Source organism: Panthera leo, chromosome B2 (genome assembly GCF_018350215.1).
Source record: "Panthera leo isolate Ple1 chromosome B2, P.leo_Ple1_pat1.1, whole genome shotgun sequence".
Taxonomy (NCBI): domain Eukaryota; kingdom Metazoa; phylum Chordata; class Mammalia; order Carnivora; family Felidae; genus Panthera; species Panthera leo.
The window spans coordinates 57,924,461-57,938,109 of record NC_056683.1 but is presented as its reverse complement, the minus strand read 5'-3'; the positions used below and the strand labels follow the sequence as shown (position 1 = coordinate 57,938,109).

The window sequence follows — 13,649 nt, the reverse complement described above, 5'->3', positions numbered from 1 at the left end:
AAATTATCTGTTGCATATACTGCATTTTACATTTGCTTCCAACTAAATATGACATTTAGAGTGGAAGAGTTTATAATTTGTAACGAAGCTTTTAGATCCATATTGACTACCATACAGCACAAATTCTTCCTTGGAAAAAAAATACCCTTAAAGGAAATGTGAAATAGTATTTTGGCTTAAAATTAAAGAAATTAAGAATACATTTAGGCATTTAATTGAGCATATCCAAAATTTGAAGGATTAATTTTGAAATACAGATAAAATTTACCCTAAAGACTTTATTTTCAAGCAAATTAAGGTGATGATTTGAGCTATCGAATATGACAAGAAAATGCCTCAAAACTAACTTAAAAACTTCTCTCTTGGTGACAAAGAAACTGTGAACTTAGTTATTATAATTATTGTTTGCAGGCCTGCTCCACTGGGCTTTTTTGTGGTGCTGAAATAAACAGAATTACCTGTTTACCTCTTGTCTCTCAAAGAACGGATGTCATTTCTACACAAACATATACAGTATCTGCTTCTGACACTTCAATCAGTAGCTTTCCATCAGCAAGGGCTACAAGACTGTGGACCATCATGAATACTAACCCAGATGATCCAGGTAAGTAGATGAAAATAAGATATATAAAAGATTGAATTTGATGTGTATTGAAACCTATTTTCTGACTTATTTCAAATCTTTATTTTTCTGAGATACATAATTTTTCAGGGGTATAAAATTATTCTAGAATTCTTGTTATGTTTCAGTTTTAAGTTTTGGTTTAAGAATATTGATGTTCTTTGCTAATAAATACTCTTTCTTAAACAGTGAAAAAATGTTTATTAATATCTTTATTATGATATGTAAATTTTGGTAGATAACTGGATTCCAGTCTGAGCTGATTTTAACTATCCATAAAACTTATTTAAAAAACTTGTAATACTTACTTTATTCTATCTTTAACATTCTCTGAATCATTATATATAAATTTATATTCCTATCAATTTATTGGAATTTTTTTAAACTGCATTTTTCCAATTTTGAAGTATTTTGACATCTTGAGTATGTTTCAATATGTCTTATTTAATTTACTAAATCAAATGATGCTATATTGTAAATAGTATATCATATGTTAAATTCCAAATTAATTCTTTTTATAGTCAGTGTCACTCAGGATAATAAGAATGAGAATTATACCCCTTAACAAGGTATTCTTTGCTTAGGAAAAATATTTTTGAAGGCTACTGGATATTATAAGCAGGCAGGTAGTCTTCCCTATTTTTTGTCTTTGTAATTTCTGTTCTTTTAAAGACTTAAGTTGAAATATAATATTATCAAATATAAAGTATACTGTGCCTATTTAGAAATTAAAATAATATTTCTAATATTTTTTAACCAATATGTTATATATTCATTGAGTCTATCAGTGACAAAGTTGTAATTTTTCATGTGTCATTATTCAAAGGAGTCATTTGGTGTGGAATATGTCAATTCTTTCTTTTCCCTCTGTGCATACTCATTGCTTGTATGTATAAGTATAAATATGAGAAATAAATAAAAATGTTTATGAAATAAATACAAAATTTAATATAACATAAATTATATATATTGCTTTTCTTTATAATTGAAGTATAATTGATACAGAATATTCTATTATTTTCAGGTATACATCATAGTGATTTGATATTTCTATACATTATTAAATGATCCCCATGACAAATCTTGTTGCCACCTGACACCATACATAGTTGCTACAATATTATTTATATTCCCTGTGCTGTATATTACATTCCCATGTCTTACCCATTTTATAACTGGGAGTTTGTACTTCTTAATCCCCTTTATCTATTTTTTCCACCCTGTTTATCTCTCCCTCCTCTGCTAACCAAGTTTATTCTCTATTTATGAGTATGTTTCTCATGGAATTTTTTGTTTTGTTTGTTCATTTATTTTTAGATTCCATATGTAAATAATATCATACAGTATTTGTCTTTCTCTGACTTATTTCACTGAGCATAATACTCTCTAGGTTCATCCATGTCATCACAAGTGAGGAGCTTCCATTCTTTTTTATGGCTGAGTAATATTCCATTGTGTATATATAACATCTTTATCCATTCATCTATCAATGGACATATAGATTGAATCCATATCTTGGCTATTGTATACAATGCTTCAGTGAACATAGAAGCATATGTATCTCTTTGAACTGGTGTTTTCATTTTTTCCAGATTGATGTCCAGAAGTGGTACTGCTGGATTGTATGGTATTTCTAATTTTTAATTTTTTTAAGGAAATTCCATATTGTTTTCTACAGTGGCTGCACCAATTTACATTTTCACCAACAGTGTACAAAGGTTCCTTTTCTACAAATCTTCACCGACACTTATTATTTATTGCCTTTTTTGATAATAGTCAATCTGACATACTTGTGGTGATATTGTGGTTTTGATTTGCATTTCTGTGATGATTAATGATGTTGAGTATTTTTTCATGTGCCAGTTGGCCATCTGTATGTCTTCTTTAAAAAAATGTCTATTTAAGTCCTCTGCACATTTTTTTTAAGTTTATTTATTTTGAGAGAGAGCAAGAACAAGCAATCAGGGGAGCTGCAGAGAAAGAGAGAGAGACAATCCCCAGCTCCCTGATGCAGGGCTTGAACTCACAGTGAGATCATGACCTGAGCCAAAACCAAAAGTTAACTGACTGAGCCACCCAGGTGCCCCTGCCCATTTTTAAATCAGATTACTTGTTCTCTTGATATTAAGTTGTGGATTTCTCTATATATTTTGGATGTTAACCCCTTATCAGATGTGTGATCTGCACATATCTTCTCCCGTTCAGTAGGTTGCTTTTTTTGTTTTGTTTATGGTTTCCTTTGTTGTGTAAAGGCTTTTAAGTTTGATGTAGTCCCATTTGTTTATTTTAACTTTTGTTGCCCTTGCCTAAGGAGTCTGGTCCCAAATAGTATTGCTAACACTGATATTAAAGAGCTTACTACCTATTTTTTCTTCTAGTGTTATGGTTTTGAGTCTTATATTTAAATCTTTACACCATGATATGGTGTAAAGTAGCAGTCCAGTTAATTTTTTTCATGTAGCTGCCCAGTTTTCCCAGCACCATTTATTCATTTTAAAGACTATCTTTTCCCTATTGTATATTCTTGCCTCCTTTGTCAGAGATTAATTGACTACATGTGAGTAGGCCTATTTCTGAGCTCTCTACTCTAATCCACTGATCTATATGTCTGGTTTTATGCCAGTACCATGCTGTTTTGATTACTATAGCCCTGTAGTATAGTTTGAAATTAGGGCACAAGATACCTCCAGCTTTGTTCTTTCTCAAGATTATATAGCACAATTTGTTTGACTTTGACCCTCAAATGGAGTGTGAATAATGGGAGTCTTTGCATTTATCAGTTTGTGAAGTTACTAAACTTACCCATACACTTCCATTAGAAATATAACCTACAGAGCCATTTGTCTGCACATAATTGATATGAGGAGGCAGTGCAATTTGCAGAAGACTCAGCCCAGGGCCAAAGTTGTTCATTTTTAATTCACTTTTCTGATTCTCTTTTTGTTTCTTTTTCCTCTTTGAAGGTCCAAAACAGACAGACATTATCAAGCATGATGTTCTCCCAACTACTATTTTAGCAACATTAAGCATTGGCATATCTTTTGAAAGCTATTTACTCAAAGAACTGATTTCCACTAGAGAGCTTTCAGCAAAACGCAGTATTCCTTCTTCCACAGATGTTTCCTCTTCTCAATTTCTGAATTTTGGTGTTCATGACTCAGCACAAATTGTCTGGGGCAAAACGTCTGTATCACATATGCCTATCCAAACTTGAGCAGCCACAGCAGGATACTTTTTCCCCAGTATGGAAGACAGGACCCCATTTATCATTTCTTCTTTCATGCCAGATTTTATTTTTCCTACAGAATCTTTATTATTTGTGAACAATGAGACTATTGCCTTAACTACTACCACAGTGAGTTCAGTAATTACTGGCATTCCAGGAGCAGATATTAAGTTAAAGAGGCACTCATTACTCTCCCATGGATTCCTGCTCACAACCACTTCTACAAGTGTACCTCCAGTTGTTTCTACAGGGGCTCAAGAGGATATTGAAGAATTTTCAGCTGTTTCCCTAATTTCAAGAAGAGAGTACTGGAGATTGCTGAGCTCCTCAATGTCTCCCCTTTCTCCTGCTAAGATAATTATATCTAAACAGGTAGCCATCTTAAACTCATCAACTCTGCACCAATTCACTACACAAGCCTCCATTCCCAGTGAATACCAGGTTATTACTGAAGCATCTAGCAACCAGAGACTCACAAACATCAAATCACAGGCTGCTGATTCTTTAAGTGAATTAAGCCAAACATGTGCAACATGTTCTATGACTGAAATAAAATCCTCTCATGAATTCTCAGATCAAGTTTTGCATAGAAAACAGTCCCACTTTTATGAGACATTCTGGATGAACTCAGCGATACCAGCCAGCTGGTATGCACTAATGGGAATTCAGACTATCACTTCTGGGCATCCATTGTCTTATGCTACTGAAATAACGCCATCAGTGGCATTCACAGAACTGTCATCTTTATTTCCTTCTAAAAAGAGTACAAAAAGAAGGATTTTATCCTCATCCTTGGAAGAATCCATTACCCTATCAAGTAATTTGGATGTTAATTTATGTTTATTTACGAGTTATTTATCCATTGTCCCTTTACAAAGTGTCTCTTCAGCCTTGATGATTTCTGATTTGACTTCAAAACTGACTACTGATGATCCTTCTGTGTCAGAGAACATTTTAAAACTATTGACAATAGGACAACATGGTATAACCATGGGCCCCGCTGAGATACTGAATCAAGACAATTTATTGGGTATGCGAGAGAGTAAAGGATCTCATAATCAGTTCAAACTTCACACACGACAGTTCTCTAGATTTTGAATTAAATTTACAAAATCATCCAAAAACTATATATTCAGGTGACTTCAAAAACAACCTGCCACCTTATATAGACTCCGTGTCTGACTTTTCAGAGGTAACCTCTAATATCGCATTTTATGCAGTTTCAGGAACTCAGTCATATCCAATACAGGCCTCTTTTCCCTTGTCTGTTCTTGCGCCAGGTTGGACATATTATACAGATTATCTGACCTTAACATCTGATTTAAAAGAAGAGCTTACAACTTCTTCAGAGTGGCCCAAATGGGAACTTCAGCCTAGTGTGCGTGATTGGGAATCTTCTGCTGCAAGCCAGAGGCTTTCCATCACTAGATCGCTTACTTTGTCTTCACTGGAGTTCATTCCAACACCTCTTCAGCTGACGATTTCTGGTGAGTTTCTCAGTTTCAGTTCAGTAAACTTTTGGAAATGAGTTTCTTTTCTATAGTGAAGAAAGAGCCTGTCGTCGTCACCAGGTGCTCTAAACAGCCTCTTTGTAATCAGGGTAGCAGCAAGTTCAATGTGGATGGCACCTTGCTGTTGTACCTGACACAGATGTTTATTCTTTATGCACTGCCACAAAGGCTACCAGATCAATACAGGAGTATGTTGGAGACAGCTACACTGCTGGCAAGCAATCAGAAACTGAACTAGTTCAATTCATTACAATAGATCTTTCAAAGTTTAGGAATAACTTTTATTATTCTCATTTCTTGAAATAGAATCTTTGTCAGGTGGAACACAATATAACATGCACTTTCTAACATTTTTTTTTCAGTGCTGGTATTTTTTTTTTAACGGGAAGATGAAGCAATCAAGGGAACTTTATTGAGTGTTGCCATTCTACATAGCGTGGTTTATCATTATTTAATGCAAAGCTGTGATGCTTTCATTATGTATAACTCAGAATGTAAATGAAACTCATGACCTTTACTTAACAAAAAAAAATATAAAAATTGACACAACATAGTATCCCATGTGTAAATTTAAATTCAGTCTTGAAATAATTAATGAAAAGCAACTTTTCTTAGATAGCTATTCTTACTTTAAAGCATTTTAGAAATTATTAGTCTCCTCTACCCTTGTAATTACTGTCAAATCGGGAAACATGCAGAAAAAAAAACCTTCAATAATTATATTTAGCAGAAAGAGAAGGTATTTTCATTATTTAAAGAAGTTCTATCTTGTGGAATTTCAAGTGTAATTGTGGTTGTGAAGTTGATTTCCCCTCAATAAGAAATGTATAGGTTTCATGTGTTATATATGTATATTTGTAGATTTTGTGTGTATGATTCAGAAGAATCACATATCAGTGTTTAAAATGTTTAGGTGTGTAATTTGTGGCTGGCAACTCAATAATACAAAAGACCAAATCTTATATTTGGTATGTGTAGTGTGAAATGTTTCTAAAAATAACATAAATTTTAATTACAAATTTAAATGTAGTATTTTCCGTGTGCTTTTACAAGACAATAGCTTGTTGTATAACTGTTAAGAATCATCAGTAATACCTAATACATCACTTCTCGCATATAAGGTTCTTAACAAATTCAGCAGAGTTACATCTTCTCCTCTCATACAGTTAGTCCCATAGCTATCCCTCGAAAATAATCAGGACACAAATTCTCCATTTCCAGGAAATAAAACCCTAAGTTTGCCTTTATGAGCAAAACTTTCTCACATTCCATTTTTCCCATTCCCTCATTCCAACTTCAAACACTCTTTGGTGATTTTAATCTTTTCCAATTTGCCTATTCTTCTTCTAGTTTCCCTTGCCTTCCTAAATATTTTAGACATGTTAATCAATAATTTACAAGGCACTTGCCAGCATTTTCCAGTATGTTCATCCACTGTGTTGACCAGGGTCATATCAGGGAATAGATAGCACATTCCAGTTGAGTACTTGGGAGAATTTACAAAAAAAAAAATTATTTACAAAGATATGGGTAGAGATAGTAGGATTCTGAAGGGACTAGTAACAGCAGAATGTCATCATTACCTTGAGTCCTGAAGGGACAAAGGAAAGAGCAGTCATCAAGACCCAGAAAGAGGAAAGCTACCAGTTCATAGAAGCTATGGCATGTTGGGAGAGAATATAGGCAATACAGTGCAAACCAATCAGGAGTAGACCAGGAGATATATACCCAGCTTCATTCTCCTCTTGTCTTTTAGTCACTTGCAGGTTCTCCCCATTGGCCAAACCAATCCAGTAGCTGAAAATGATCTTTAAAAACATAACTACACATCTGAAATAATCTCTTCATATAAAGAAAAGGTAGGGTAAGCCATAGTAGAATGGCCTGCCATGCTAAAATCTTGACTGCATTCCAAGCTCCATGACACTGCCGAAATGTAGAATAAGCATGTAACTGATAAGGGGAGGATTCATTTGTATGTTTCTAAAGTGAACCATTGAGTATTACTACTTCCTCTCTACATGCTGCTTCCATACTAGGAAAGTATAAAAGGTAGAAAGCTTGTAACTCTGGGGTCCCTCACAGCTCCTAGATGGGTGAGAGAAAAATAACACTCCAAGAAAGCTTTATGATGAACAAAGTGAGGCATCATGGAGCTATGTCTATCAATATGCTTTTTAGGGTTTGGTGTAACTTTTAAAGTATATGATTGCTAGTTCTAAAATATGACATCTATCAATCTGAAGTTCTCTTTGTCAGTGGTCTGCTAAACCAAACCAGTCTTTATGGTTTGGTTTAGTTTATGAAGCAAATGAAGTTTAAGAGGAAAAAAAAAATGGAGGCACTTGGCTGGCTCAGTCAGTAGAACACACAACTTTTGATCTTGGGGTGATGAGTATGAGCCCCGTGTTGGTCTTAGAGATTACTTATGGAAATATAAAAATTATTTTAAAAATAGAGAGAGAAAAAAAGAACATTCTCTAGCAGTTTGGTATTATGTTCCTATAGCAGTATGACTCTCTATTGTTTCTACTAGTTCAGAAGGATTTAAGAGACAATAGTCAGAGCCTCCTGATCCAAATATTCTCTAATAGCAATGAATAACAAAAATAGAACAAAAATGAAAATTTATATGGGTTCCATTTATTCCATCCAGAGTTGTAAAATTCTAAATTAAAAAAGTTCAATACAATATTAGTAAATTTCTAAAAAATGACAATGGGATATTTTCTCTGGGAATAAAAGGGTCAGTCAAAGAAAGACATTTAATAATATAATTTACCCCATGGGATCTTAGATGAAAAGATATTGACAATCAATTTATAATTTGCTAAAGTTACTTAGTTTTTCTTTCCATTTTTCCCTACCTAAGGGATTTACATTATCTTCAAATCTTTTCAATATCTATTATGATTTTCAAAGATAACAAAATATAAATAGCTTACAACAATATTCAATACCATTTTTAAAAAATGTTTTCTTATTTAGAGAGGATGGGGAGGAGCAGAGAGAGAGAGAGGTGGAGAGAGAATCTCCAGCAGGCTCCACGCTGTTAGTGCAGAGCCCAACATAGGGCTTAATCTCACCAACTGTGAGATCATGACCTGAGCCGAAATCAAGAGCCAGATGCTTAACTGACTCAGCCACCCAGGCACTCCTTCGATGCCATTCTTAAAGTTGAAACATAAGAGGTAATTCCATTAAACTCATAAGTCAAAATACCTTATATGTGTATGTGCACATATTTCTTACATACCATTTAGAAAATCTAATAGAAAATACATTAAGTAACCAAAGTAAATGAGATATGACATCTTTATTTGAGTTCTCAAAAATGTGAGCCCTTAATACTAAAGAAACACTACATTTGAAAAGTATAAAGCAATTTCAAAAAAATTCAAATGCGATAATATAATGGAACTTGATCAAGTCATTTAAAATTTTTTTAATGTTTATTTATTTTTGAGAGGGAGAGTGAGACAGAGCATGAGCGGGGGAGGGCCAGAGAGAGGGAGACACAATCTGAAGCAGGCTCCAGGCTCTGAGCTGTCAGCACAGAGCTTGACGTGGGGCTCAAACCACGAACCGTGAGAACATGACCTGAGCCAAAGTTGGACGCCTAACCGAGCCACCCCGGTGCCCCTGATCAAGTCATTTTAAAGTCGAAGAGCATAGCCAGCAAAATGTTGAATAGAAATGGTACTAAGAGCATTTTATGTTTAGGAAATGTATTGAAATAAATTATAATAAAATATAGTATTATTAAATGGATGCAAATAAAAGGAAATAGAATAAAAAGTCCAGATACATATGTTAGATTACATAAGATTACATACAAAGAAGAGATTTGATAGATTTTCATATTCACTAACTTGTGTTGATGCATTCTGTTATTTTGAAAACTCTTCCTCTATACCCTTATAGCAGATAACCTCTATGAGAACTAACTAGATAATGTTACAAAATAAAACATTAAATAATCCAAATAAAATATAAGTTAATATTTATTTTGCCTCTAACAGGAAATTTTTAAGCCTAAAAGTAAAAATAGAAAATTATAAATAAAATGTTGATAGTACATTTTATGGTAGAATAAGTAAAATTAATACCTTTCTATGCTAAAAATGGTCATAAACATAATTAAAGCAAATATATAGAAAAATGTGTTGCCTCATAACTATACATGGTTATAAATACCCTTTCAAATCAGAGGAAAAGCTGACCACTCAAATAGTAAAACAATTTGCTGTATACAGACAGTAAAACGATATTTAAAAATCATCAGAAGCAACTGAAGATATCACATTTAATAATTTTTTTAATGTTTGTATATTTTTGAGAGACAGAGAGACACAGAGCATGAGCAGGGGAGGGGCAGAGAGAGAGGGAGACACAGAATCACGCAGGCTCCAGACTCTGAGCTGTCAGCACAGAGCCCAACGCGGGGCTCAAACTCATGAGCTGTGAGATATGATCTGAGGTGAAGTTGTATGCTTAACCGACTAAGCCACCCAGGTACCCTGAAGATAACACATTTAAAATGAGACACGAATTTTATCCATTAGCCAGTGTTTTATTATTATTTTTTTCAATTGTAATACTATTTGTGAAGATATACCACTCTATTGGTGGGGAAGTAAGTTGGCACCATGCTTCTGGAGAATCATTTTCCACCAGAAATTTTAAAAGTTTTAAAATAACAGTCTTTGGGTACCTGGGTGGCTCAGTCAGTTGAGCATCTGACTCTTGATTTCAGCTCAGATCATGATCACAGTTTGTGAGATCCAGCCCTGCATCTGGCTCTGCACTGGCAGCATGGAGCCTGCTTGAGATTCTCTCTCTCCCTCTCACTCTGCCCCTCCCCCATGCTCACTCTCTCTGTCTTTCTCTCTCTCTCTCTCAAAATAAATAAGCACTTTTTAAAAATAAAATAACATCTCAATTTTAGAAAATTATTGTTGATATACCAAAGTTATGTTATTAAATGCTATTAAAATAATAAATATCTGGAAAGAAATGTGCACTATAATGGTGGGTTTTTTAAATAAATCTTGGCATGGAAAATTGTTCCTTTAATACTATTAAGCTGAAGTTATAAAATCATACATACAACATATTTGCAAATACATGTGTACATGGATACCACACATATGCATACAAGGGATCCTTCCAAAACATTAATATTGCTTCCAATATTTATTTTCATTTTCTAAAAGTTTCATCCTTATTATATATTTTTATAATCAATAAAACATTTTTGTAAATATTTGTGCATAGTGAGAAATAAAGAATATTTCAGAAAATATATTTAATTATTTATTATATCAAAAAAATCAAGTTTTTATGAGAATTTACAATTATCCACATAAGGATAGAAAAATCATTGATAATTAGCATTATTAGAGTGAAAAATCATTTAAAAATGATAAAATATTTTTCTGAAATAACACAGCAATCTTATGTTCAAATATTCCATCCACATACTTTAAACTAAATTACTATGTACATGTTGAAATCATTAGGTATATTTCTTCAGCATTCTTTACTTTTTAGTAAAATGAGGAAAAAATGGAATGGAATTAATCACATCATTTTATTCGATATTCACATATATTTCAACTGACTACTTTGTGACAAACAGCAGGAACTGTTGTAACTTGTTTGGTTGCTTACCTGTTGCTTTGGACCTGCCACTCAGATATGCCCTTTTATTTTTTTAAATGCTTATTTATTTTGAGAGAAAGAGAGTGGGAGGGAGGGACAAAGAGAGAGGGAGAGAGAGAATCCCAAGCAGGCTCTGAGAGTGTGGACAGTGCGAAGCCTGACACGCGGGGCTCATACTCACAAACCACAAGCCCATGACCTGACCCAAATCAAGAGTCGGATGCTTAACCAACTGAGCCACCCAGGTGCCCCAATAAATTTTCCTTTTGGTGAAACTACTAAGAACCAAAAGAGATGTCCCCCTTTAGCTAAAACATGAGACCACTTACTTTACCTCCCCAAGTTACTGTAAGTTTATTGCAGAAGGAACCACTCTAGACCCTGTCCCTTGTGGTAAAGGAAGTATGTGCATAGTAAGCAAAAGCTTCTGTAACAACACCTAATAGTCACTTTTGTTCTATTTACTTGCAGTCTGTAAAACATCCCATTTAGAATTGACCCATTAATGCATACAACTGGTTCTGCAGGTCAAACTATATCTGCTGAAACTAGCACACAGATTTTAATCAGAAGTAAAATCCTGACATTTTGTTTCCTGTATATCTCTCAGTATCATTCACAAAGGAATGCCTGTGCTTTTTTTGCTAGTTTGCAGTATTCAAGACTGTTCATTATTGGGCGCCTGGATGGCTTAGTCGGTTGAGCGTCTGGCTCCTGATTTGGGCTCGGTCAAGATCTCACAGTTTGTGGGTTCGTGCCCTGGACTGGGCTCTGCACTGACAGTGTGGAGCCTGCTTGGGATTCTCTCTTTCTGCCTCTTTACCTCTCTCACTCTGTCTCTCTCTCTCTCTCTCTCAAAATAAATTAAAAAAAAGACTATTGATTATTTGTACTTAATTCCCACTTATCACTAAAATGAATACTAATATCAATGTCATATGCAAAACATAGTAGAGTAATATAGTTAATAATACAGATTTTTTTTTCCATGCGTGTTACAATTCTTTGGTTTCAAAACATTTTCACCTTTGTTGTTGAATCACAGTAGTATGTGACCTTGGGAAAATTCTTAGTGTAGACCAGAGATTGGCAAGGTATTACATACAGGTCAAATTTGGCCCATCATTTGTTTTTATAAAGAGTTTTACTGGAACCCAGCGCTGCCTATTGGTTGCATACTGTCTATGACTGATTTCATACTATGACAGCAAAGTTGAGTAGTTGTGATGGAGGCAAAGGTAGAATACTTACTAACTTGTCCTTTACAGAAGTTTGATAATTCCTGGAGTAGCAATATGTGTGAGGTGTTTATAATTCTCAGGTTAGTATATTTTACTTTTTTGACCAACGAGTAAATATCGGCCTTAAATAGACTCAGAAAAGTTCATATTTCAGACCTGATTAACTCTTATTATGCTATCCCTGTCTTCTGTACTATGCTGACAGAGCCACAGACTATGGTCAATACCCACAATCTCTTTGCGAATCTCTCAGCTCTGTGTCCAGGGCTGCTTTCAGGGGTGTAAACTGTGCAGTCACAAATGCCCTATACTCAAAAGGACCCTACACTTGATAGAGCCATACTATACTTCATGGTATACTTCAAAGGAAGTACAAAGTAAGGATATTATGGAACACATCTGGTTCCAGATGGTATTAGAATATGCATGTAGTATAATGATTAAGCATCCAGATTTTTATTTTAGATCAGGTGATGATCTCACAGTTTGTGGGATTGAGCCCCACATCGAGGCTCATGTAGGGCTCTACCCTGTGAGTGTAGAGCGTGCTTGAGATTCTCTCTCTCCTCCCTCTGCCCCTACCCCTGCTCTTACACACACACACACTCTCTCTCTCTCAAAGTAAATAAAACATTTTTTAAAAAGAATATGCATGTAACAAGAAGAGGAATAAAAGCAGCTGAGTTTATGTCAATGTTTGGTCAATTTTTGCTAAGAAAAAAATGCATGTACTAGCTATGATATATGAATTATGTGAATTTGATGATGTCATTATAGAGTTAAAGTCTCCTATATTTGCATTTAAAGCAAGCATTGCATAATATAAAGATGAATGGTAAAATATATGCTAATAATTGAAAATCTTAAATTTTCTTAGAATGACCTTAAAGAGCAAGTAAAAAATACCATGAAAAGATGAAAAAGAGAACAAAAAAGAAAGAAAAAGCTTTTATTTTAGGACCTTTAATGGAACATTTGTCCTGCTTTTTTTCCCAAACAAAAGACCTGCATTTTCATTTTGCACTGGGTTCAACAAATTATGTACCTGGCACTGTCTGTGCTGAGGCTGTTCTGGAATTCCCTTCCCACCTCTGCCAACCAATTTAATGCACAGTTTCATGCTAACCATTTAACTTTAGAATCCCTTAGGGTCCATTCTTAGACTCCCTCCCTTTCTTTCTTTCCACACCCTTCACTCTTCTATTTTTTCAACTCTTATTTTTTTATTCCACAGTTTGTCATTGGAGATGTAGTACCTACACTCATGGCTTCAAATACATTCAGAGATACACTTTCTTCTATCTTTATACCAAAACATTTTGCATGTTAGCCCTTCAAAAACTTAAGATAAAATTTTTATCTCTCCAACACCACAACCTCCATCT

At 34.3% G+C, this 13,649-nt stretch overlaps 1 protein-coding gene across 1 annotated transcript in view; it reads left to right on the top strand.

Annotated features, from left to right (window-relative positions):
• Positions 1-13,649, top strand: part of EYS (eyes shut homolog) — a 1,768,122-nt gene that overhangs the window by 1,017,883 nt on the left and 736,590 nt on the right. The window contains 3 exon segments of the mRNA XM_042939126.1: positions 412-604; positions 3,586-4,921; positions 4,923-5,335. Of these exon segments, the coding sequence (XP_042795060.1) occupies positions 412-604; positions 3,586-4,921; positions 4,923-5,335 (1,942 nt within the window).